This window comes from Lepidochelys kempii, chromosome 6, assembly GCF_965140265.1.
Source record: "Lepidochelys kempii isolate rLepKem1 chromosome 6, rLepKem1.hap2, whole genome shotgun sequence".
Lineage (NCBI taxonomy): Eukaryota > Metazoa > Chordata > Testudines > Cheloniidae > Lepidochelys > Lepidochelys kempii.
The window spans coordinates 15,653,226-15,675,891 of NC_133261.1; the positions used below are offsets into that span (position 1 = coordinate 15,653,226).

At 52.1% G+C, this 22,666-nt stretch overlaps 2 protein-coding genes across 3 annotated transcripts; both read left to right on the forward strand.

Moving 5' to 3' along the window:
- Window positions 1-81: 81 nt before the first annotated feature.
- On the forward strand, window positions 82-11,117 carry CCDC86 (coiled-coil domain containing 86). The gene is made up of 4 exons (XM_073346892.1): window positions 82-458; window positions 829-958; window positions 3,628-3,702; window positions 4,611-11,117. The coding sequence occupies exons 1-4, from the start codon at window positions 184-186 to the stop codon at window positions 4,728-4,730; spliced, it is 600 nt and encodes a 199-aa protein (XP_073202993.1). The 5' UTR covers window positions 82-183; the 3' UTR covers window positions 4,731-11,117.
- Window positions 11,118-14,825: 3,708 nt separating this feature from the next.
- On the forward strand, window positions 14,826-21,873 carry LOC140912462 (acyl-coenzyme A amino acid N-acyltransferase 1-like). Of its 2 annotated transcripts, none has more exons than XM_073346894.1 (4): window positions 14,826-15,002; window positions 18,175-18,678; window positions 20,434-20,636; window positions 21,175-21,873. In XM_073346894.1, exons 2-4 carry the CDS (start codon window positions 18,216-18,218, stop codon window positions 21,763-21,765), a joined length of 1,257 nt encoding a protein of 418 aa, XP_073202995.1. In that variant the 5' UTR covers window positions 14,826-15,002; window positions 18,175-18,215; the 3' UTR covers window positions 21,766-21,873. The 2 variants fall into 2 exon arrangements, with proteins under 2 accessions (XP_073202995.1, XP_073202996.1); XM_073346895.1 differs by lacking the exon at window positions 14,826-15,002 and adding an exon at window positions 16,742-16,800.
- The last annotated feature ends 793 nt before the right edge of the window (window positions 21,874-22,666 follow it).

Sequence of the window (22,666 nt, forward strand, 5' to 3'; positions counted from 1 at the left end):
TGGCGGACGGGGGGCGGGCTCGTCACTGGTTCCCCTCACAAACATGGCACCTGACGTCGGTCCGCTTTGATTCTGAGCACGCGTAGATTTGCGAACGGTGCGTGTCGCGCGCGCTAATGACGTCGCTGGCCGCTGCCCTCGCTGGGAGGCACGCGGCGGGAGGCTGCCGCCGGGCACGTGGGGATGGAGCCGGACCAGGGCGCCAGGCGGCTGCGGAGGAGCCGGAGGCTGCAGGCGCAGGGGCTAGAGCCGGCGCCCGACCGTCCCCGGGAGGAGCCCCCGGCTCCCCCGCTCGGCCCCGAGGACGGGCAAGCGGGTACCCCCGGGGAGCCCGGCCGCGGCGAGACCCTGGGGGCGGCCCCGGCCTTGCAGCGGCGGAATCCGGGCAAGGAGGCGCCGGCGGTTCCCAAGGGGAAACCCAAATCCGGGCGGGTGTGGAAGGATCCCGGCAAGAAGCGGTGAGCGGGGAGGCCGGGCGAGCAGGTGGGGTGCGGCGGGGAGCCAGGAGCAGGCCGTGGAGCGTGGGGGCTGGCGGAGGGAGGAGACATGGGTAGCGTGGGGGTGGCGTAAGGAGGCTTGAGGCGCTGGCAGCTAGGATGGCTTGTGACTTCCCCGCGGTGCGTTACAAACAGACGCAGTTGGAGATGGGCGCTAACGCTAAATGGGCACCCGGGATAACGCTTCTCCCCTTGTAAAAGTGCTCTGGAGCCCGTTCCTGGCCTGTTGCTGTGTGGAGCTGTCTTAATGCAAATGCTCGCCTCAGTGTGTTGGTGGCTGATGGGAATTCTCTCTTCTTCTCTCTCTCCCCCCCCCCCCCCCTTTCTTCAGGTTTTCCCATATGATTCAGGACAAGCCCCTCCGCACCTCCTGGGAGCGAAAGATGAAAGAGCGCCAGGAGAAGAAAATAGTCAAGGATTTTGCCCGGCATCTTCAGGAAGAAAAACAGAGGGAGCGTGAGGTAACAGGAGCGGATGGTGCAGCACAGCTCATTGCCCAATTATCCCAAACCCTTGTGTGTGTCTCCCCTTCCCCGCACCCACATGTTATCACAGTAGTAAACTAGGCTCCAAGAGGAGGCCTGCATGAGTTAATGAACCCCAAGATCTTATGGTATCCTGATGTTGGAATTGCCACTCCTCTGCCTGTTGTGATCAAGTAACCTTGCTGTTCTGTCTCAGTTCCTTCAGCTCTAAGTCTCCAGTGCAGAAATGCTTCTCTCAGGCTAGAGAAGCCTCCCTCATTCACCCCAGCTCTAGTTCCCACCTCAGCTTGCCTCTTGTTTGCCTCTAATGTAAGTGTTGTTCTTGAGTCTGACCTCTCTCCTCTCCACCACCCTCCTCCAGTGTCTGGGACCTTGTTGCCTCCATTGCAGCATTGCCTATGCATGCTGCTGCTTTAGCTCCACCCTGATCTTTGGCTCTCCTTCCTATGATTTCCCTGTGTTCCTGTTCTCCACATTCCTTTTTGTGGGATAATGATAAATACAAGGGGATACAAATATGAGGTATCAAGCCTGCTGTGTCAGGATATAATATGACCACTAAGCGCAGCCTGGGCTCCAGGGGAAACTTCTGTTTGCTGAGATTGTTCCATAGGTGGGTTGTTTGCACCTTCTCTGCAACATCTGGTGTGGGCTGCTCTCAGAGACAGGATATTGGGCTGGATGGATCTCACCTTTTATCTGGGGTGGCAGTTTGCATGTGCAGACACCTACTGCCATGTGCTGATCCCATCCCTTCCATCCTGAAACAATTCTACTGGTTTTCTGTTAAGTTCCTGATCCAGTTTTGTTTAAAAACCTGCCACATCCTAGCTCTAGGGTATCACATGGACTGTCTCTTCCTTGCTCTAGCCACCTTCTCTCTTCCTTCATACCATACAACTTATTGTATTGCCTCTTCTTCTGACACCAGTGTCACCCCTCTGTTGGATGGTAGCAAAAGTTTGGGGCCTTGCCGTTTATTTTTCCAGTAGAGGAGAAATCAGAGACACGATCTGGGTATAATCTAAGTGTGACTTTGATGTATTTATGCTATACATAGGTTTGGAATAATTCAATTTTTATCATTTTGATGGATAATATCAATGTTTATTTTTAAACATTGTTTCTGTTTTTTTATTTAAATTTTCACAATTGTATGAAATTATGAGGGAGGGGGTCAGACAATTATTTGGTGTTTAGTCAAACACTGGGATTCAAAGAGCTAAAGCTTTATTGCTGTTCAAACACAAATTGTCAACATCATGTCAAAATATGCAAAGTAAATAGCTTTAACTCAAACCCTAATAAGTTCTCAAGCAGCACTTTTCTTTCTTTGCCTATCTGTACCTTTCAGTTACTATTGCTGGAAATATTTTTTCATCAATTTCAGCGTGTATGGTGAAATCAGTATTTACTGATAAATATCTAATACTTCCAAGCTTACCCATACACCAGTTCTGGAACAGAGGTGGTCAAATAGCATACAGGGCAAATCTATCCAGGAATTTCTGAACAGCACTAGAGCCTGGTTCCCAGCGAACAACTCTGCCTCCAGAATTGACTGATCAGAGCAGTGAGCAAACTCCCACCACTGATGTGGCTTGCTCCTTCCCAGGATCATTGCTCCCAGAACCTTGCATAACCCAAAACTAAATGACCCAGCATGTCTGTCTAAGAGTCACGCTGTTTAAAGGGATGCTCTGCAATTCCAGTATGCTGCACTTCAAGCCACTCCTTGATCTTCTCTTTAGGAGTCTGTAGGTACCTGCGTAAGGAACAGAAATTTGATAGAGGGCTCTTTAACCTAGCAGACAAAGGCATAACAAGATCCTATGACTGGACATGTAAGCTAGATAAACGCAGACTAGAAATGAGGTGAAAATTTAAGCTCAGATCAGATGACCACAATGGTCTTGTCTGACTTTTAAATCTATAAGACTTGTTCACTAAGAAAAAGAACTTTGGAGAGTATAGAACAGTGCCACCTGCAGGAACCGCTTCAAGGAATTAAGCCCAGTAGTTGGTACATAAGCTCCCTCTGGTACATAATGCAGCAGCCCTACTACTGAGTGGCACAGGTCCCCACAAACTCATCACCCCAGTTTCCTGTCATTTACTGTCTTTTCTGTCACCTCTTTGGATACAGAGTGCAAAGCGAGGGGTGTGTCCTGCTATTCAGAGCCCTGTGTGTGACTGTCTCTGGCCACCTGAGATCGCCTTTCCTAACTGCAACTCCGATCCCAGCATTCTACTGAAGCAGCAAAACCACCTCCCAGTGGGAGAGGCTTATGAAAGGAGTCAGAACTTCCATAGCAGAGGTCCCTAGATTATGTAGCTCTCACCCACTCATCATGTTGACTCCCCTGTCTCCCAGGAAGGATCTTTACACACAGACACGCAACTAATTATTAAAGTACCTAGAGAGAATCTCACTGGGCCTGGTGCAAGAGCCTTCTCCTCTGCAGCTCTTGCCCTCCCTGTGCTCTCTTGCCTCGGTGATTCCATCTCTTCCAATCTTTGCTGGGGACCCCTTTCACCTTTTCTGCCTCTTCCCCCTTTGCTCCCATTCCTGGGCATGACCCTAGAATGCAGTTTCCCTGAACAGCAGGATATAAAATCAAAGCTTCACTCTGCTGTTTCTGCAGGAGAAAAAGCAGCGCCGGGAAGAGAACTTGAAACGACGCCTGGAGAACGAGCGGAAGGCGGAGATCGTACAAGTGGTGAGTGTCTTGGCTTTTTAGCCTCTCCTGCAGGGAGACCCAGAACCCACCTCTCCAACATGAGACGGATTCATTTGGGGGGCTCCTTCTCCCATGCTCACTGTGTCCCGTTTGCTGCTTGGGAAACCATATTTGTATTGAGGCCTGACACATGCCAGATTTTCGTAAGTTTCTGGGGTCAACCCAGTTTTTCTCCCTGCAGAGACTGGTTCTTGTTGAATGCCCAAGGCAGGGACAAGAAGGTGAAAATGAACTGAGAGAGAGAGAAATCCAGATGGATAGTGGGGAAAACAGCCTCATACTGGAATCTGTGAGCCTCTGGAATAGTCTTTTGTTGCAGGGGGAGCCCGTCACTAAAACTATTCAGGACTGGACTAGGCAGAGCCCTGCTGGCCATACTTTAGGGAACAGCCCTGCTTTGGCCCTGAGATGCATGACTTGCCCCAGTGGCTGAAAACTTTCCACTGAAACTGTTTTTGACTGAAAATTGGAGGATTAACTTTTTTTGTGAGAGTTGTCTTTTTATTTGAAAAACTGAAATGCTTCCATTTGGAAAAGCTGCCGTGGTGCCTCCTAGGAGTTGTAGTCAAGTTACCTCATGCTCCCATTCTCCTCTCAGCTGGACTCACCAGCCAGACTACATTTCCCATGATGCTCCACAGGCAGGCCTGCCCACGATGTACATCTTCACGAAGGGACAGTGCGATACATCATGGGAGATGTAGTCTGACCAGGCAGCCCAGCCTATAGAGGAGAATTGGGATTATGAGGCACTTGAACTACCCTCTCATGAGATACCACAGCACCATTTTTTTCTGACCAGCTGTCTCCAATAGGTGTGTTGTCCTTGGTCTGTGTTGCTACATGGCTGAGGTTCACAGCTTTTCTCTCTTGCTCCACCCCTGCAGATCCGGAATCCGCTCAAGCTGAAGCGTGCCAAGAAGAAGCAACTGCGCCGGATCGAGAAGCGGGATACGCTGGCACTATTGCAGAAACGCCAGGCGCAGCGCAAAGAGGCCAAGGAGTGAGGCTGCAGAGGGGAAGGGGAATAAGGCTCAGGGCAGCTGTTTCTCTGGGGTCCATCTGTCCTGACACTGCTTTCCCAGCTATCCTGCCCATCCTTCGCTGGGGACTCCCCATCACCTCTCCTCCCTGCAGTAGGCTGATCAGCTGCACTGAGTACACGCTGGCTCACTCACGAGGGGTTATACAAACTCACGGGCCGCACGGCTGCTCTTAAATGGAAACCTGCATTGTCTTCTCTTGCACCAGTGAGGCAGGATGCTGCAGTCCACAGCGCTGGGAGGTGTCATAAGCCCTAATGAGACAGGGATGAGGTGTCCTCATACTGCCTGACTTGGGGCAAAGAAACCAAAGACCGTGGCAGCTGAGCCAATGTGTGAACTGGAGCCCCTGCTGTTAAAGGCTCTGAATCCTCTTAAGCAGCGCACGCTCATTGGCTTGTGGAGCTGGTGGGAGCAGGGCTGGAGCAGGGAGCTGCTTCTGGTGTCTGTCTTGGCCTGTGCCTCAATAATTTGATCTTCTGTTAGGAGGAACCACATAGAAAAAGATTTGGGTTTGTAGGGACCTAGGTTGTGGACTGGATGCTGTCTGTTGCTGTCTTATATTTGTAATGGTCTGTCACCTTGCTCTGTGGTAAAGGACAGAAGTCCCAGCTGCCCAGAGTAGGCCAAGCTTCTCTCCCATCAATCAGCCTCTTCCCCAGGTTTGAGGTGGGTGTTCATCATTCTTGCCTTAGCCAATTGGCCTTTCTGCTGAGACTGACAACCAGGGGCCTGATTATTAAAGGAGGGTGGGTTTTTATTTTGCTGGACTCTTCCTGGAAATCTGCCTCAGGTGACCCACTAACTCGTTGAAGAGGTTCCTGGCAACAGCTAGGAGAGAATGACGGTGGGTTGCTCCCAACCACATCAGGGCTGTATGTGAGAAGGGATTTGTTGATCCATCCATGTTTGCTCTGGCCAAAGAAATGAAACAGAAGGAAAAATACCAGCCAAGCCTGTGTCCTGCTCTCTCCTTTCCGTCCAGAGGAGTGTAAGGCGCAGGGAGTGTCCACAACAAACACTGATGGGGATGGCGGGAGGGAGTCAGACATGCTGTGCAGGAGCCATTCAGCATGAGGTGAAGGCTTGCGGCCCTAAAAGGGGCAGCGGGTAGCGGTGCGCTGCCTGCGCCCACAAGAGCTGCCTGGCAGCTCCCATTGGCTGCAGTTCCCCCACCCCAGGGGCTGCAGAGACATGCCAGCTGCTTCCGGGAGCAGTGTGGGGCCAGAGCAGGCAGGGAGCCTGCTTTAGCCTCGCTGCATTGCCACTGGGAGCCACCTGTGGTAAGCGCCTTCTGGCCAGAGCCTACACCTCGCACCCCCTCCTGCACCCCAAGCCCCAGTTCAGAGCTGCCTCCTGGCCTCCAAGCCCCTGCCCCAGGCTCGTCCCGGAGACCCCTCCCACACATAAGGAAGCAGGGGGGCGCCTGTGTGTAAAGTGAATTGCTGGGAGGGGGCAGCATGGAGTTCGGTGAGGGGTAGATCTGTAAAAAGAAGGATAGAGTGGTGAGGTGGGCCTGAGGTGAAAGGGGTTGGTAGTGAGGATTAAGGCTGGGCATGAGGGACACTTAGAGGTGTGGCCAGACGTGTATATGATAACAGGGCCTTTGATTGATACCTCCTGCCAGGCCGATTCCTGTAGCAATAGATCAGCCTATCACCTGCAGTTGGCAGCCCTCAGCTGCTGGACTTCTGCCTCCAGCCCTGCCAGGCCCAAGTGGTGCATCCTGTTGCCTCGCTGCACCAGCAGGCCTAGCAACCCGCTGAGCTGCTGCATCCATCGCCCAAGGTGAGTCCTGCAGCTGCTGCAGTAACAGGCCCATGTGGAAGAGCCTGCCTGGCCAGGTTCACTATGGTAAAAGTAGGTGGTGGAGCCCATAGCAGAGGGGCAGGATGCCCGCTGAGGCTTAGCTGCTGCTTCCCCAGTGGGCGAAGGGTGGATGTGGCAGCAGCCATGGAATTCTGCCCGGCTATGCTGGTAACCAGTCCCTCTCTCACTGAGCATTCACTGAGAACTCCACATTACAAGAGAAAGGTTTAAAGGTTGAGCTGAAGATTAAATAGCTGTAATGCACTTGTGATCAGCAATGGCTTGAAATATTAAGGGAACAAGATTGCTGTTTAAAGGAAAATGGCCACAAAGGCGGCAAGCAGTAAATGTGGTTCTGAACTCTCAACACCAGCAGACTTTGGCTAACCATGCATATTGCCAACAGGAAGCAGCTTGCTTATAGGACGAGCTGCAGGCTATGAAGGTAGTAAACAGTGCAGCTCTGGAAAGCAGTGCTGTAGTGAGCATTAAGAAAGTTGTGTTCAGAAAATTGGAGGAAAAGAACAGGGTTAGCTCTCATACGAGTTCAGAAAACTTTTTCTGGACTTCCTTATGGAAGTAATATCAATAACCTGAAAAGAAGTGAAGTTTTTCTTCCCAGTAGGGGATTCTGATTCTGTAGAGAAACAATGGGTAAAAGAAAAACCAGAGTCATGTATGACTTGGAAATTAGTGCATGGAAATCCCGAGTTGACTCTGGATGGGAAGGTACCATGTGATGTAACACAATCAGAAGGAACGTTAGTGTCACAATTTGGTTTAACAATGAAAACAGCAGTAATGTTTAATAATTCATATACTGCTTTAAACAGTCTAGGAAAAGTTGTAGGTAAAATACAGAAAGGATGGCCACCTCCAAAGAAAAAACTCAAGGTGCACTGCTGATAACTTTCCCCAACAATGGGCCACAAGGAAAAGAGGAACCAGCAAAATAAACAAAGGGGAACCAAGGAAAGAAGAGGGCAAAGATAAAAGAAAAGAAGAGAATTTCTGATCCGGGCAGAAATTGGCTTTGGAGAAAATTGCTACAGTATGAGCCTCTGGATCAGATTGATAGGCTACCCACTAAAGAATTGTTTCCGAGATTGGCAAGTCATGAGCAAACCTATGGCTCCCCCATGCTCCAAAGACCAAGTACAGGCGGCGGTTCGCCTCCCTAGCTCCCCATTGTCAGCAAACGATCATGCTGACATAGTGGCACATTTAAAATGGGTTGAATGTGGAAGACCCACAATTTATGTGGTGATTAATAGCAGAGCATTCAAATAAAATATGTTAGTAGACACAAGTGCCACTTTTGGTACGGGTAAAAAGAATTTATTTGGACCACCAGTAGCAATAAAAAGATTGCAAGGATTTAATGAAACAGAAAGTAAAGTGCCATTTAGCTAGCCAATATCTTTTTGGTTAGGAACAAATCGAGGAATAGGACAATTTGGCCTGATAAATTTGGGTGGCAATGGAATAATAGGAATAGATATGTTGAATAATGGTAGCCAACTAGTCATAGGCGCTGACTTCCCCTTTTTCCCCATGGGTGCTCAACCCCCCTCCTCTGCCCTCAACCCCACCCCCACTCCACCCCTTCTATGAAGTCCCACCCATGCCCCTCCTCTTCCCACCTCTGCCCCACCCCGCCCCCATTCCAACACCTTCCCCAAAGCCCCTGCCCCAACTCCTCCCCCTCCCTGCCCCTATTCCAACTCCTTCCCCAAATCCCCACCCCGCCTCCTCCCCCTCCCTTCCGGAGCGTGCTAATGTTGCCAAACAGCTAGGTGGGAAGTGCTGGGAGGTAGGCAGAGAAGTGAGGATGCGGTGAGGTTGGGGGAGGGGGAGGAGAGCTTGCCTGCCAGTGGCAATTTTTTTTTTCCCTGTGCGTGCTCCAGCCCCGGAGCACCCATGGAGTCAGCGCCTGTGCAACTAGTATTAATGGACGAAGTGAACGCTCATAGGAGAAACCTTGAAAGAGCTCAGTAGAATAGCAAGGCAGATGAACAGGCTGAGAAAGGAACCAAGGAGGGGATAGTATGGCAGCCACAATTCCGATCAACCCCAATAGCAAAAATAGAAAGAACAAATTGATTTAGTAGTGCTTCAGAACAGGGAGCCTAAACCCCCTAAAACAACTTTAAATGAGATAAGCACTAGCCATCGGCTGATAGCTAGTTTGCTCCCTGGATGGGAGAAGCTACAAGAAGTGGATCACTTACCTCCACTGTTCGTAATACTGCTATTACAGAGCAATGTATCTATGGCATTAGCTTGTGTACAAGCACAAACACGGACTAATGATGTGGTAAAGGACATCATAAGGGATGGAATGAGTGGGATTTTGCCTTTAGAAATAAGAAGCATTATGTAGAAATATGCTACTATCTCTGAACAAAAATTGTATTCTTGGTAGAAAATGATAAATTTTACACATGATGTACAATTAAATCAAATTACCACCTATATAGTGATAGAATGGATTTTGGCATTAGGATTAAATGTTAATGACGCTTTAATGCAGCCAGTGGGGCATGAAACAAACCTTTGTATGGAAAACTGGAATTTGAAGCCTGCATGGAAGAGTGTGGGTATTGGATATGTTTGCAGTTATGATACTATACAACCATATGATATATGTTTAAGTTCAGAAAAGAGAAGATGTCATTACCCACTCGATCCTTTTCCACTTAATGGATCTGTAGTTGTGTATATAGGAAATGTGTATGTACTGGAAGTTGGTGTAACTGGTTTGAAGTTAATCGTTCATCATAACACATGATCCTCAGGAAAACCAATGTCTATGCAATATAACTACTATAATAGGGTGTGATTTTAATTTTTCATTGCCTGAAAGAAAAAGTGAAGACATTAAAGATCAGTTTCAGATATATATCAAGATTAACCCAATACCATTGGGAATGAATATAAGTTTAGTTAGACAGCTATTAAGGCATTCTGACTTACAAAAACAATTACAGAAAGCTCAGGAAAGTACACAGAAAGTCATAATCATTGCATACCACTCTAGTGATGAACAAGTTATGGAACGAATACAAAAAGATACTAAACATAGGTGGTGGAAGATATTTTTGGAATGGTCTCCCACAGCAACAGGATTCTTTAATGCTATTCTACATCCTTTAGTAATAATTTTGGTGTTTCAGGTTTTGGTGGCAATTACACTTATATTTTGGTGTGCTTGCCCAAAGAGAAATTTAAGCAGCTGAGCATATACTGTCCACAAGTCTTAAAAGAGTTATAATGGTGCACAAGGTGTGCAGCCTTAGTGAGGCAGAATCAAGGATGACAAGATATTGTGCCAGCAAGAAGAAAAATCTGCTTGGTCTCATGGAGAGCCTTGAGCTAATGCTGGACAAAACTGAACATCCACTGAACTCACTAATTAGGTGTTGGATTGATAAACAAGTATATCATGCAATAAGGAGGGGACTGATACAAGAGATTTTTCTGGCTGCCCTATTCTGTGTGGAAATACAGCACTAGAAGCACTGTCCAGAACTAAAGGTGCTGACCTGTTACCATTAGTTGAAGCAGGGAGAAATTGAGATTTGGGCTTGTTTGAATTAGTGAAATTGGAGTGGTGACAGTGAAACATAATGTTAAGGTACATATACATGTATAATTTGTTTAATAATCATGAGGCTTTAAATAGTTAATAAAGATGGTTTTAAGCGGTTATGGCAGCTGCAAGAAATCAAAGCTGGGAAAACCAAACTGGAGGCCTTAGAATGATCTGGCCAAGGGCAAGCAGGCAGGTTGGGGGTGAAATAAAGGTCACTCCAAAAACCTGAAGAGAGGGGTCAGTTAGGTAGAATACAGGTCTTCAAACTGGTCCAGCCTTAAGAGCACAGGTTTTCAATCAGGTCCAGCTTTGATTGACAGGTGAAGGCCTTGAAGCTGATTGGCTGATAATGATTGGGATTTAAAAGAGAGCCAATCAGGATAAGCTAAAATCTGTATAAGGCAGAGAGCTGACTGGCTTTAGTTAGTTTGTCTGCCTCAGCGTGAGCGGAAGTAGTTGGAATGAGTGGGAGAAGCAAAAGAAAAAGAAACTCAACTAAAAGAGTTGAAATCATAAGAAGACAGAGAGCAGAAGCAAAGTAGTAGTGACAAAATTAGGTCTGACAGATCAGAAGGACCTAGAGTAGAGGGAAGGAAAACCAACAGGAAAGTAAGCCCATAATAAGAAATAAACTGAGTGAATAGGTGTGTATGGGATAATAAAGCTGGATATTTGTGTATATATGTTTAATGTTTAAGAACTTGCTGTCAGCATCCTATATGTAATTAGCCACTGCATATAGAATGTAACCACTTAAAGCTATTTTCCAGTTGTAGGATATTGAAATTTTGAGTACTTTAATGTGCATCTGTGCTAACAGAATTCTATGCCTTTGTTAAGAAAATATTAATATATTTATTTTAAATTTGCTGTTTTCTTAATATGTTTTAGCTTTACTTTATTAGGAAATATTGTGTTAAATAAAGATTATTTTTGTTGTTGAAGGATTACTGCCTGAGGGTCAATCCTTTGAGCAGAAGGGTATCCATATCCTCCACAATTTGGAGGGAAGCCCCCTGATAAAATCCTGGCAGTTCCTCTAGGGCATGCCACTTACCAAAAACTTACAAAACCAAACAAATTGAGGATTAAGTTGTGAATATAGGCAGGCTCTTGTAGGAGTGCCTGGAGTTCTATTTTAGGGGTAATAGGAGCAGCTGGCTGATAAATAAGGGGTTCTGTGGGCCACAGGACAATTGCCTACCTTCTAGGTGTAGAAAGACATAAATTGGCTTTTTATTTTAAAAATTCTGTTTGTCTTCCCACTGAGCCTGAGAGGCAGAAATCCACTTCCAGTTTCTCTGCAAGAAAAGTCATTTTCACACATGTGGGAATTCAGACTGGTTCTTTGTCTCCCCACCCCTGCTTCCTCATCAGGCTGAGCAATGCAGCTATCATACCCTGTTCCCCTGGGGGCCAACTCAGGGATCTTTAACCCTTCCTGTACTGCCACTATCCAGACTGCTAAAAAGGCATAGGCCAGAGGAGGTGGGGCATCCATTGCTGCAGACTCTAAGGCAGCCCCTGTGGCTTAGCAGGAACAGGCTGTGGATCCACCAGTGGTTTATTATGCGTTTATGTAGATATAGATGTATGGATTGTGGAAGGAAAGTCTCCCTCATAGGTTATAGACACTTGGGCATAGTTTAAAAGCTCAGCCATACATCGAGATCAAAGCAGCACCTCCCAGCCAGCGTTGACAATTGGAACTTTAAGCCAAAGGAGGACAGCTGGAGTGGGAGGGAAGTGGAGGCTGAACAACTGGGAAGGGGTTTAGAGAAGTTGTTCAGAGTCTGGGCTTGTTTGCTATTAATGCTGGATTCTGCAACTAACGAATGTTTTGGAGAAAAAGTCTTGCAAGGGCATCAGCGCTGAACAACCTGCAGCTGCTCCAAGCCCAGCATCACCTCTGGCTCCAGGCACAGCATTGGCTCTGCAGTGGACAGTGAATCAAGTCTGTGGTAATAGAGCTGGGGTAAAAACTTCAACTCTATTAAAGTCAGTGAGGGTTTTGCCACTGATCTTGCTAGAGTCAGGATTTCTCCCTGACCTTCAGTGCTCAAGGTAAGCCAGGCCCACGGCTGTGCTCAGCAGGAACAATGGAGCTGCCTGTAACAAGAGGCTGGTGGGTTAGAGGCTGGGCTTTCTCAGGAGCCAGGCTGTGGTTGTGGAGCTCCCTGCCCGGGATGATCATCCCTCTCAGTTCATGCAGCTCTAGATGCATTGTCAGCATAGTAGCTGCCAGGGTTTGATTAACCTTTTGTGGGCCTGGCTCCAAACATATTTGTGGGCTCCCAAGGAGGCAATGGAGCATGGTGCAGGGAGATCAGCTACAGGCAATGGGGCATGGCATGGCAGGCGTGGCTCTGCTCTGCCCAATGCGAGGGCACTATTTACAAACCAGCAGTTGCCAGACGCACAGTGGCCTGCCTGGCCCTGTGCTGCCTGTGTATCCCTTTCCCTCAGGGGCAGGCCCATGCCACACCACACGGCCTCCAACACCCCCTGACTCCCTGTGGCCAGAGCCCCCCTGGACCCACCCACAAATACACAGTGCCCTGCACAACACCACCCCTGCCCACAGCCCCACCACAACTGCCCAGCACCCTCCACAGAACCCCCACTTCCTATTGCCCCAACACACACAGATCTTCCCTGCCCCCTCACAACCCAGAACCCCCCCACACACGCCCCACAGACCTACTCCGCCACATCCTGCCTCTCGGCTGCACTCACTGGCCTTGCTGGGAGGCGACTGTGTCTGCTGGGCTGAGCTGGCAGCGCAGCCAGGACTGGTCCCAGGGCCGGGAATAGCTCTGGCCCCTCAGGAGTGCTGCGATCAGCCAGGCCAGGACCTGCCCCAGCCAGGGTCCCTCAAGATGTGCTTGCCTGGAGGGGCCCAGCCAAGCCCACCACACTGTTTCCCCCCAACCCCACACACACCTGGCTGAGACTGGACAGGCTTCTGCACCAATCCCAGGCAGCTCAGCTCTGGGGGGACAGGTGGGGCCCCACAGGTGGTGGGAAGCAGAGACTGCCCAGAGCCGGAGATGCACTGGGGTCTGGCCGGGGGGCTGAGAGGAGCAGGGGGTGGGGCTAGGGGGTGGAGCGGAGTCCTCGGCTAACCAGCGGGCAGGCTGAGAGGAGCAAGTGGTGGGCGAGGGGAGCCAGTGGGGTCTCGGGGCGCAGTGCAAGCGGAGCAGGCTGGGGCCTCTTCTGAGCATGGGCCTGGCTCCATGGAGCCACTGGAGCCATTGTAAACCCGGCACTAAATCGAGATCCTGCCTGAGATCAGGGTACACACAAGAGACAGTCCCTACTGTGCAAAGCTAGTATTGCCTAGTGGATAGCTCACTAGACTAGGACTCAAGATCTGGAGTCCATTCTTGGCTCTGCCACTGGCCTGTTGGGTGACTTCGGGTAAATCACTTCACTGCCTTGTGCCTCACTTTTCCCAGCTGTAAAAGGGGCATGATGATACTGACCACCTTTGTGTGCGATATAAAGAACTAGGTATTATTACACAGACGAAAGGTGGGAACTGGGGAACAAGGCAAGGGCCTTGGCCAAAATCACACCGCAGGTCAGTTGTAGCAGTGGGAATAGAAGCATGAATCTTGGTCTGATGCCCAGTCCTGTGCTCAGTCTGCTAGGCCACACTACCTCGCAACACAAAGACTTCTCCTCTGCCCTTGCTTTCTCTCAGTAAGGAAACTCTTGCCTACTAATGAGCCCTAGGAACTGGGACAGACAGGGCCCTGTGACAGTGCACCAGACTTTATTACCTTCCTATGGTGTCCCAGATCCCATGGAGATAAGCACAGTATAAAGTACCTGGATGGATAGAGAGATTAAATAGAGGAGCGCTGCGTCATAAATGCTTCAGGTCAGGCTGGCGCAGGGGAGAGCAGCAGGCTCTGAAGTAGCCAGGTCTTTCCACCATTAGGGCCTTGAACTTCACCCTGGAGCTGGCTGGCTGTGGCGCACAGGTGTGACTGCTCTCAGGCTAACCCCTTGGTGGTGGGATCAAGGGGTTACGTGGGGCAAGCAGCTTTTGCCAATCCCACTAGGTGCCTGGCTGCAATTGTAAGCACCTCAGACCTTGGAAAATGTGGTGCCTAGTTCATCTTTATTTTTAGATGAGGGTAGCCGTTAAATGCCACAACACGCTGGGTGCTGAATACACTCCTAGTGGGAGACAGAGCCTGCCCTGAACAGCCAGAGAAAGGATGAGATCGGAATGGCAGGGGGCACTGAGGGGCTATGAGTTGGGATTGAGAGGCATTGGCAGCCAAGCCCAGGGGCAGCAGGGATTGGGGGGTGGGAGGTAACCCACACTAAGATAGCAGGTAGCTCTGGGTCAGGATTGAGGGGCACTGGCACTGCTGAGAGTGGGCAGTCCAGGGCTGGAACAGCAGTGGGAGCTAAAGGTTGGGATTGAGGGGTGTTGGCAGAGCTGGGGGGAACACAGGGCTGGGATAGGAGGGGGTTAAGTGGGGCAAGTCTGAGGTTCATTGGCCCCTCAGTCACGGTGCAGTGCCCTCTGAGACAGGGAAATATTTCTAGCTTTGATTGTCCCTCCGGGTTAATGATTATCTTCACTATTGAGCACAAAGGGCATCCCAGGAGGGTGGGAGATATAAAGCGAAAACAAGAGGTTTGTGGGGTCAGATGAAGAGCAAAGTCCTGGATCTCTCACACCCTTCTCTCTCCTGCAACTCTGGCCCATTGCAGACACACCAGGGGGGAACCCTGAAAACTGCTCCATCTCGGTGGGAGCCCTGGAGATTTCCCGCAGACTCAAGGAGCTCACCTTCATTCCTTCCTGTCTGGTAAAAAGACCTTGATTTTCCTCCTGGGCTCAGGGAACGCTCTTACCCTGGCCTAGCTTCTGGAGCCTATCACAGCGGTATCTGAGCTGTCTGGTGGCTGGAGTTTTCAAGCCGTGGGGAGCATCCATTCCCTTGAGTTGGGCTGGGAAGAGAGCAGGCTGAATTTGGATGGGATCATGGGCCTCCACAGCAGATTTCCCTCCCTACGGCTCCAGAGGTGCCAGAACAATTTGTATAGTGGGGGTGCTGAGAGCCATTGAACCAAACTGTAAAACCTGTATACTTCCAGCCACAAACTGTGGTTATGCCCCTAATTCCAGCACCTATGTACTGCCCTGTCTTCTGAGTTCAGACTCTGGGGAAGTGGTGGGGGTGAGAGAGAGAGAGCTAAGGAAGGTGGGAGTCGGAGCGGGGGTGGAGGGGTGACATGCTGGCTTAGCACAGGGAATTGGGTCTCCTTTAGCAGCTGTGATAGCTGACTACTTAGTGACAATCTGCAGAGTTGGTCCTTTGGCTCAGGTGGGGTGTGTATGAGGTTTACGGTAGGGATGATGACAGGTTTGATCCCTGATGTTGGCTACATTCGCATCAGTGTGCGTTGGGTACACATGGAGTTGCTGCGTCAGTGACCGCGTGGGCCCTGATCTAGACCCAGTTCAGTCAAAAGGTACTGGCCTGACCAGCACCAGTGTGAAGCAGAGACAGACCCTTTATCCCTGCTCTGCCATAGACTCCCTGTGGACCTGGGGCAAATCACTTAGGGCTAGAGTCACATGTTGCTCAGAACGCACCTGCCAGGCACCGGCTCCAGCCTAGCAGGAGGGTGCAGTGTGAATGTTCAAAGGCAGAAACAGAGGCACCCAACAAACCTGTACTGCAAAAATATAGGTGCGGAGTGAGTTTAGGCACCTACGGGTTTAGCTGGGCAGGTGACAATCCCTTTTTTAAGCTTGATCAGTTGGCAAGAGCAAATGAGACAAATGCCCACTTTTGTCAAAAAAATGAGGTACAGAGGAACATGCGGGGGGGCGGGGGGGGACAGGTGACTGGCGATGCCAGCCCCATGACGGGGGGAGGCAGGGCTTGGGAGGGGGGCAGGCAGGGCTCAAGCAAGCAGCAACATCAACCCCAGCCTTTGGGAAATACTGTCACCCTATCTAACATGTGCGTTGCTGCTTGCCCGAGCCCTGCCTGACCCCCCACATGGGGAGGGGGCTTGGGCAAGCAGTGGGGGGGGGGCTCAGGTGAGTGGCTTGAGCCAGCCCCATGGAGGGGAGGGCTCGGGCCAGCCCCATGCACTGTCCTGTTTTCCCATTGGGAAATATGGTCACCTTTAGCATCTGGGACTTAGACGCCTAAGTCTCTTTGTGAATCCAGCACGTAGCCTCGCTGTGGCTCAGTTTCCCCATCTGTATTATGAGGATAATGGTACGATAAAGACTGTGAGGCGCTCAGATACTACAGCAATCAGGGCCAGTGCAACCACTAGGCGAACTAGGCGGTCGCCTAGGGCGCCAAGTGGTTGGGGGCGGCCAAAAGCGCGCTCTGGGGAGGCGGTGGAGCGGAGCTGAGCTGGGGGCAGGGGGCCGCGGGGAGGGCCGCCTGCAGCAAGTAACGGGAGGTGGGGTGGCGCCCAGGGGAACCGCTCCCTCCCCCGCCTCTGCTCCGCCTCCCTCCCTGAGCACCGCCCCGCTCTGCTTCTCTCCCGCCCAGGCTTCAGCGCCAAACAGCTGATTGGCGCCCCAAGCCTTGGAGGCTGGAGAAGGGGGGGCCTGCTCCGGGAGGAGGCGGAGCAGAGGTGAGCTGGGGCAGGGAGTTGCTGCACACCTCCCCGAGGGGAGAGGGGGCGGCAGGGAGCTGCCGCGGGGGGGAGGGGCGCCTCAGGGCGGAGGGGGCGCGGGCGGGGAGCTGCCGTGGGGGGGGGAGCCTCAGGGCAGAGAGGGGGTGGCGGGGAGCTGCCGTGGGGGGGTGCCTCAGGGCGGGGGGGGGGTGCCAGGTGGAAGTTTTGCCTAGGGCGCAAACATCCTTGCACCACTGGCCCTGACAGCAGCGGAAGCCGGGTCGGTACCTTAGATAGATCGGGCTGCGCCAGGGCTGTGCGCTGTGCTCGGGGTCGGCACGGGGCCCTTGGACAGAAGCAAGGTGGCCTCAGGGCTGCCGGTGACCGACACTCGGCTCTCCAGGCCCCAGGGTGGGCGGGGCAGGGGGGCACGGGAACTGCTGCCAGGCTGGATCAGAGGCGAGGGGATCCTCCGAGCCCAGGAGCCCGAGGGGGGTCGGCCGGCCCCCGACGCTTCAGGGGACGGTAACGCTGCCGTAGCAGGCGTGAGATCATCTGCCCTGCTCCGCACCTAGCAGCAGCAATTCCCCACCCGTGTGCGGCGCATCTCAAAGCATCCCACGCAGGAGGGTCGCCGTCGGAGCGGAGGCAGGGGGCACTGGGGACTGTGCCCCCCGCCGGCCGCTCAGCGCGGGATGAGCAGGAAACAGCCCAGCCTCGCCCCGCCTCACTCGCGATCCCCGTATGCACAGCGGCAGGGGAGCGGCCCAGCGCCACGCTCCATCGGGTGGGGAACTCTGCAGGGTCACGTGGGAGGCGGGTCACATGACAGAGGGCCCGGCTGGCGGCGCCGTGGCTAGCTCTGGGGGCCTGCATGGCCCCTGGTGGCGGGGGGGAGACATGGGTGCCGAGGGGCCCGGGGCCGGAGGGGGTATCAAGGGACCCCAGGGCTGGAGGAAGAGGTGGGGGCACTGAAGGGACTTGGGAGGGGTGGGGGCAGGGAGCCCAGTTTTTAGATCCCCGAGTGTTGGACTCAAAGCTCCTGTTAAGGCGCCAGCCTTGGAAAGTCAGACCCTGTGGGGTTTGGGGGTCTGCCATCGGGGGAGCAGGTCAGGGAGCTAGGGGCAGGGGTGTGAGGGTGCCAGCTCTAACTACTCCCTGCCAGCGTCACCGGGGGAGGTTCTGGTCTTGCAATCGGTTCCCCGCCCCAAGCCCAGGCACCCCATTTTCTGCCCCCTGGAAGGCAGGGATACCAGGGGACAGAGGAGGGACAGCTTAGTGCTGCTGGTATTTTCCCTGCCCCCCTCAAACCTTTCCTAGCTTCTCCCATTGATAACAGTCCGTCCCGCCATTTCCTTTCCTCTGTTTCCCTCACCCCACTCTGCTCCCCAGACTCCCCCTTTCCCAGGTTCCAAGCCCAACACCCATCAGTCATGATCCAGCTCCGGGTCACGCCTGAGACATCGCTGGTCGACATGCCGGTGAGGATCCATGTCTCCGGCCTAGCACCCACCCAGTTGGTGACCCTGCAGTCATCGCTGACGGACGAGAGGGGCGTCCAGTTCCGGGCCCGAGCCTTTTACCGGGCAGACGAGGCTGGGGAGGTGGACCTGGAGCGGGCAGCTGCCAAGGGCGGTGACTACGTGGGCGTCTGGCCCATGGGCCTCTTCTGGTTCCTCAAGCCGGAGAAGCTCTTCCACAGGCTGGTGAAACGGGATGTGATGAGCGGCCCCTTTTGCTTCCAGCTCGACCTCTTTGACTCCTGCCAGCTCCTTCCCTCACCCCAGCTGGTGCCCCTTGCCACTTGCACCGTGGAGAGGTGGTATGTGGGCCCCGGAGTGGAGCGTGTCCCAATCAAGGAGGGCCAGGTCCGAGGGGCCCTATTCCTGCCTCCTGGTGAGGAAACTGGCTCATCGCATCCCTGCCTTTTGCATCCTTTATCCCTGTTCTCCTCCCTTCCCAGTCCAGCCTGGCGTCCCCTTCCTATCTCTCTCTGGTGCTTGTCTTGCCCTGTTTGCATATACAAGTTCCTCTTGTACCCCTCACCCCAAAGGGTCAGTCTCCCTGCAATAGGGCATGACCATCAGGTAAGCTCACTGTGGACTCTGTCCCCCTCCCTGGTGTCCCAGCAGGACCAACAGCTTGTCCTCCTTCTCACTGTCACAGCACCCCCTGCTGGAGAGGGCAGGGTTGGACAGCTGCAGGCTCCTTCCCCTCCATGATGTCACAGAAATGCCACCCACTGACACATGAACATTTGTATTCAGCACAAAGCCGGACTCATCCCTGTTCTCTTCCTAAATCACCCTGATTCCCTGCCATAGTGAATAACAAGCCCTTCCCGGTTGCTGAGGCAGATGTCTGGAGTCCCACTGCAACAGCCTCCTTGACCCCAAGCAGTAGGCTCATCAGCTGGAGGCCATCCCTTTCTCAGGCCTGGCTGGGGGAGTATATTGTCGCTTTTAGCCGAGCTAGTTCGGCTGCACAACCTTGCAGCAACCACAGGCTGTTGGTCTCCCTGGACCAAAGATTGGGTTTAGGTGGAGCTTATAAATGCACTTAGCTTTTTATTGGTAAAGATTGATTTCACCAGAGACACACAAACTGACGGATAATTATTTCCATCGATAATAATACAAATTTGCCGATAAAGTAAGAAAAATGCTGGCTGAGATCGTTAGTTTGATTGAAGGGTAGTGCCTTTTTATATTCTGATGTCATGTTGATAGTTTGTATTTTAACGGTTGTAAAGCTTTAACTTTTTGAATCTCAATATCTGCTGCCATTAAATAATTGTCTGACCCCGCCCCATCATTTTCCACAACAGTGAAAATTTTGATTGATAAAATTTTTTAAACATGCTTAAAATCCATAACTTTTACACAACTGTGAAAATGTAAATCAATAAAAATAGAAAAAATGCTTAAAAATAAACATCAATACTATCGAAATTATAAAAAAAAAATCTTCCCCTGCCCTCCCCCCCTCCCCACTTATAACCACTTCAAGGCTCATCAAGAAGTTAATTCTCTTTAGAGACAATTCTCAGAGGTTCAAATAGAACAAAAACTTCCAAACTAATTGCTCGGCCCCTCAGAGAAAACAGAGGTACAGGATTGCCAATCCCAGGTGTTCAAAAATCACCAGATCGGTTTAAAAATCTTGAGATTTGAAAAATAATAAATATAGGGTTCTTTCTATTGGGCCATCTGCTTCCTGAGCGTGTTTGGGTCACATTTAATATTTCTCCAACAATGGGAGCTAGGAACTTTTTTAAAAAAAGAAAGAAAGCTGAAATCCGCATGAGCATTAAAGAAAATCCGCAAATCTCACGAGACCTCAGGATAAAATGGTGAGAGTTGGCGATAGTCCTGTGGCCATGGTCTCAACACATGAAGGACAGGGATATGGAGTTTCTTAAGAGGCAGTGGCCCAGATCAACAAAGGTATTTAGGCCTCTAACTTCCATTGATATCCAGTTCAATGGAAGACTTTTGCACAAGTGAAATAGATTCCTGTTCCTGTGATCCTCCCTCTCTACTGAGCCCTAGTTTGCTAAGGCTAAGCTAAGCCCTTAGCCCTGGGGTCGCCATAACTAACTGCTGTGTTTTTCCCTTTCCCCACAATGCCTCTCTCCCCCGTTCTCTGCAGGGCCGGGCCCCTTTCCGGGGGTGATCGACATGTTTGGCGGGTCTGGCGGGCTCATTGAATTCCGATCCAGCCTGCTCGCCAGCCGGGGCTTCGCCGTGCTGGCGCTGGCTTTCTTTGGCTATGACGACCTGCCGCAGGTGCTGGCGGAGGTGGACCTGGAGTATTTCGAGGAAGCAGCCAACCTGCTCTTGAAACACCCCAAGGTATGTCCCACTCCTTCACTAGGGTCCCTTCACAGCCACTGGATGAGGGGCTTCAGGCTCCAGCCTAGATATCTGACATGTCCTGGCAATGGCTCTCACCCATGGGATCCACCCCTCCCTGGTGTCACAGTGCCCCCTGCTGGGGAGGACAGGGCTGGGCAGTGCAGGCTCCTCCTCTGCCTTGGTGTGACAGCACCCCCGCTGGAGGGGATGGGGATGGGCAATGCAGGCTCCTGCCCCGGGGTCACATTGCCCCCTGCTAAGGAGGACAGGGCTGGGCACTGCAGGCTCCTCCCCCTCCATGGTATCACAGTGCCCCCTGCTGGGGAGGATGGGGCTGGGCAGTGCAGGTTCCTGCCCCAGGGTCATAGTGCCCCTTGCTGGCCAGGGCGGGATTGGCTAGTGCAGGCTCCATCTTCGTCTGTGTCACAGCGCCCTCTGCAGGCTCCTCCTGGTATCATCCTGTGCTGGCTCCAAATTGCAGATTCCCAGGCTGTTGGCATGATTGTTCCAATGTGGCTTCTCATGGGTTTTTCAGGTGAGAGGCCCAGGCCTCGGAGTGATCGGGGTGTCCAAAGGGGCTGAGGTCTCGCTGGCCATGGCTGCTTTCTTAGAGCAGGTGGTGGCCGCGGTCTGGATCAATGGCACAGGATTCCTGAACGGCACGCCACTCCGTTACAAAGGGGTCCACATCCCGCACATTCCCTACTGCCCTGAGCGGCTGCTCATCACAGAGATGGGGGCCCTGGACAACTACCATGTCTTCAGGGATCCCCGGGACCCAGCCCACGCGGCTGCCGCCATCCCTGTGGAGAAGGCTCAAGGGGAGGTGCTCTTCGTGGTGGGAGAAGACGACCGCAATTTTAACAGCAAGCTGTTTGCTGAGATGGCTATAGAGAGGATGAAGAGCCATGGGAAGAAGAACTATACCCTGCTTTCCTACCCCGGGGCTGGGCACCTGATCGAGCCGCCAGGGTCCCCGCTGTGCAGCATCTCGCTGATCCGGGGGAGCCCCAGACCTGTGCACTGGGGGGGTGAGCCGGAGCTCCATGCCAAAGCTCAAGAGCATTCCTGGCAGGAGATCCTGAAATTCCTCGACTGCTGTCTTGGACCAACCAGCAACCTGTAACAGCCAAGGGAGTGGGGGGCCAGGGGGACCCCCTCCTGCCAGGCTGGGGAAGCTCCTCCCATCACCCCAGCCTGATCAACATAATAAATACTGAGAACATAGAAAGAATATGTGGGAAGCTTCCAGGGGAGCACCAGGGGTGGGTGTGGGGGTGCAAGGGGGAGTGCCCAAGGAAGGAAGCAGGCTGGCCTGCTGCTTAAGGCACTGCCCTGGATTTGGGAGACCTGGGCTGAAGTCTCAGCCTTGCTGCTGACACCATGGGTGGGTCACTGAATCTTTCTAAGCCTCTGTTCCCTGTCTGTAAAATGGGGATAATGCTTCTGCCTTGTCTACGTATACAGCAAGCTCGTCAATGGAATGAGTGGCTCTTAGTGTGTGTGCAATGCCCAGCTCACGGGCCTGACTCAGAGTCTGAAGGTGCTACTGGAATCTAGCTGGTAAAGAGGGCTATGTAGGAGAGGGCGCTGCTTTAAAGGGAGAAGGGGATGCCCTGCATTTATAGGCAGGGGAATCCGCAGGAGATAATTAGCTTAGATACAAGGGAACAGGTATCCATCCCCCATTAGGTTATAACTAAGGCTAAGATTTTTTCACAGATATTTTTAGTAAAAATGACAAAGAGGTCACAGGCAATAAAGAAAAAGTAATGGAAGCCCGTGACCTGTCCTTGACTTTTACTAAAAATATCCATCACAAAATAGGTAGCCGCTAGGCAGCTGCAGAGGCCTGGCTGGGAGTTCCGGGGGCCCCCACCTCCCATGGGGGCTCAGAGCTCCAGGGTCCCTCTCCTCCACACTCTGAGCTGTGGGGTCCCCTGCCACCAGAGGCTGGGAGCTGTGGGGATGGGCCAGGAACTGTGGGGTCCCCCTTCACTCATTTGGAGCTCCCCTGCACCCATGGT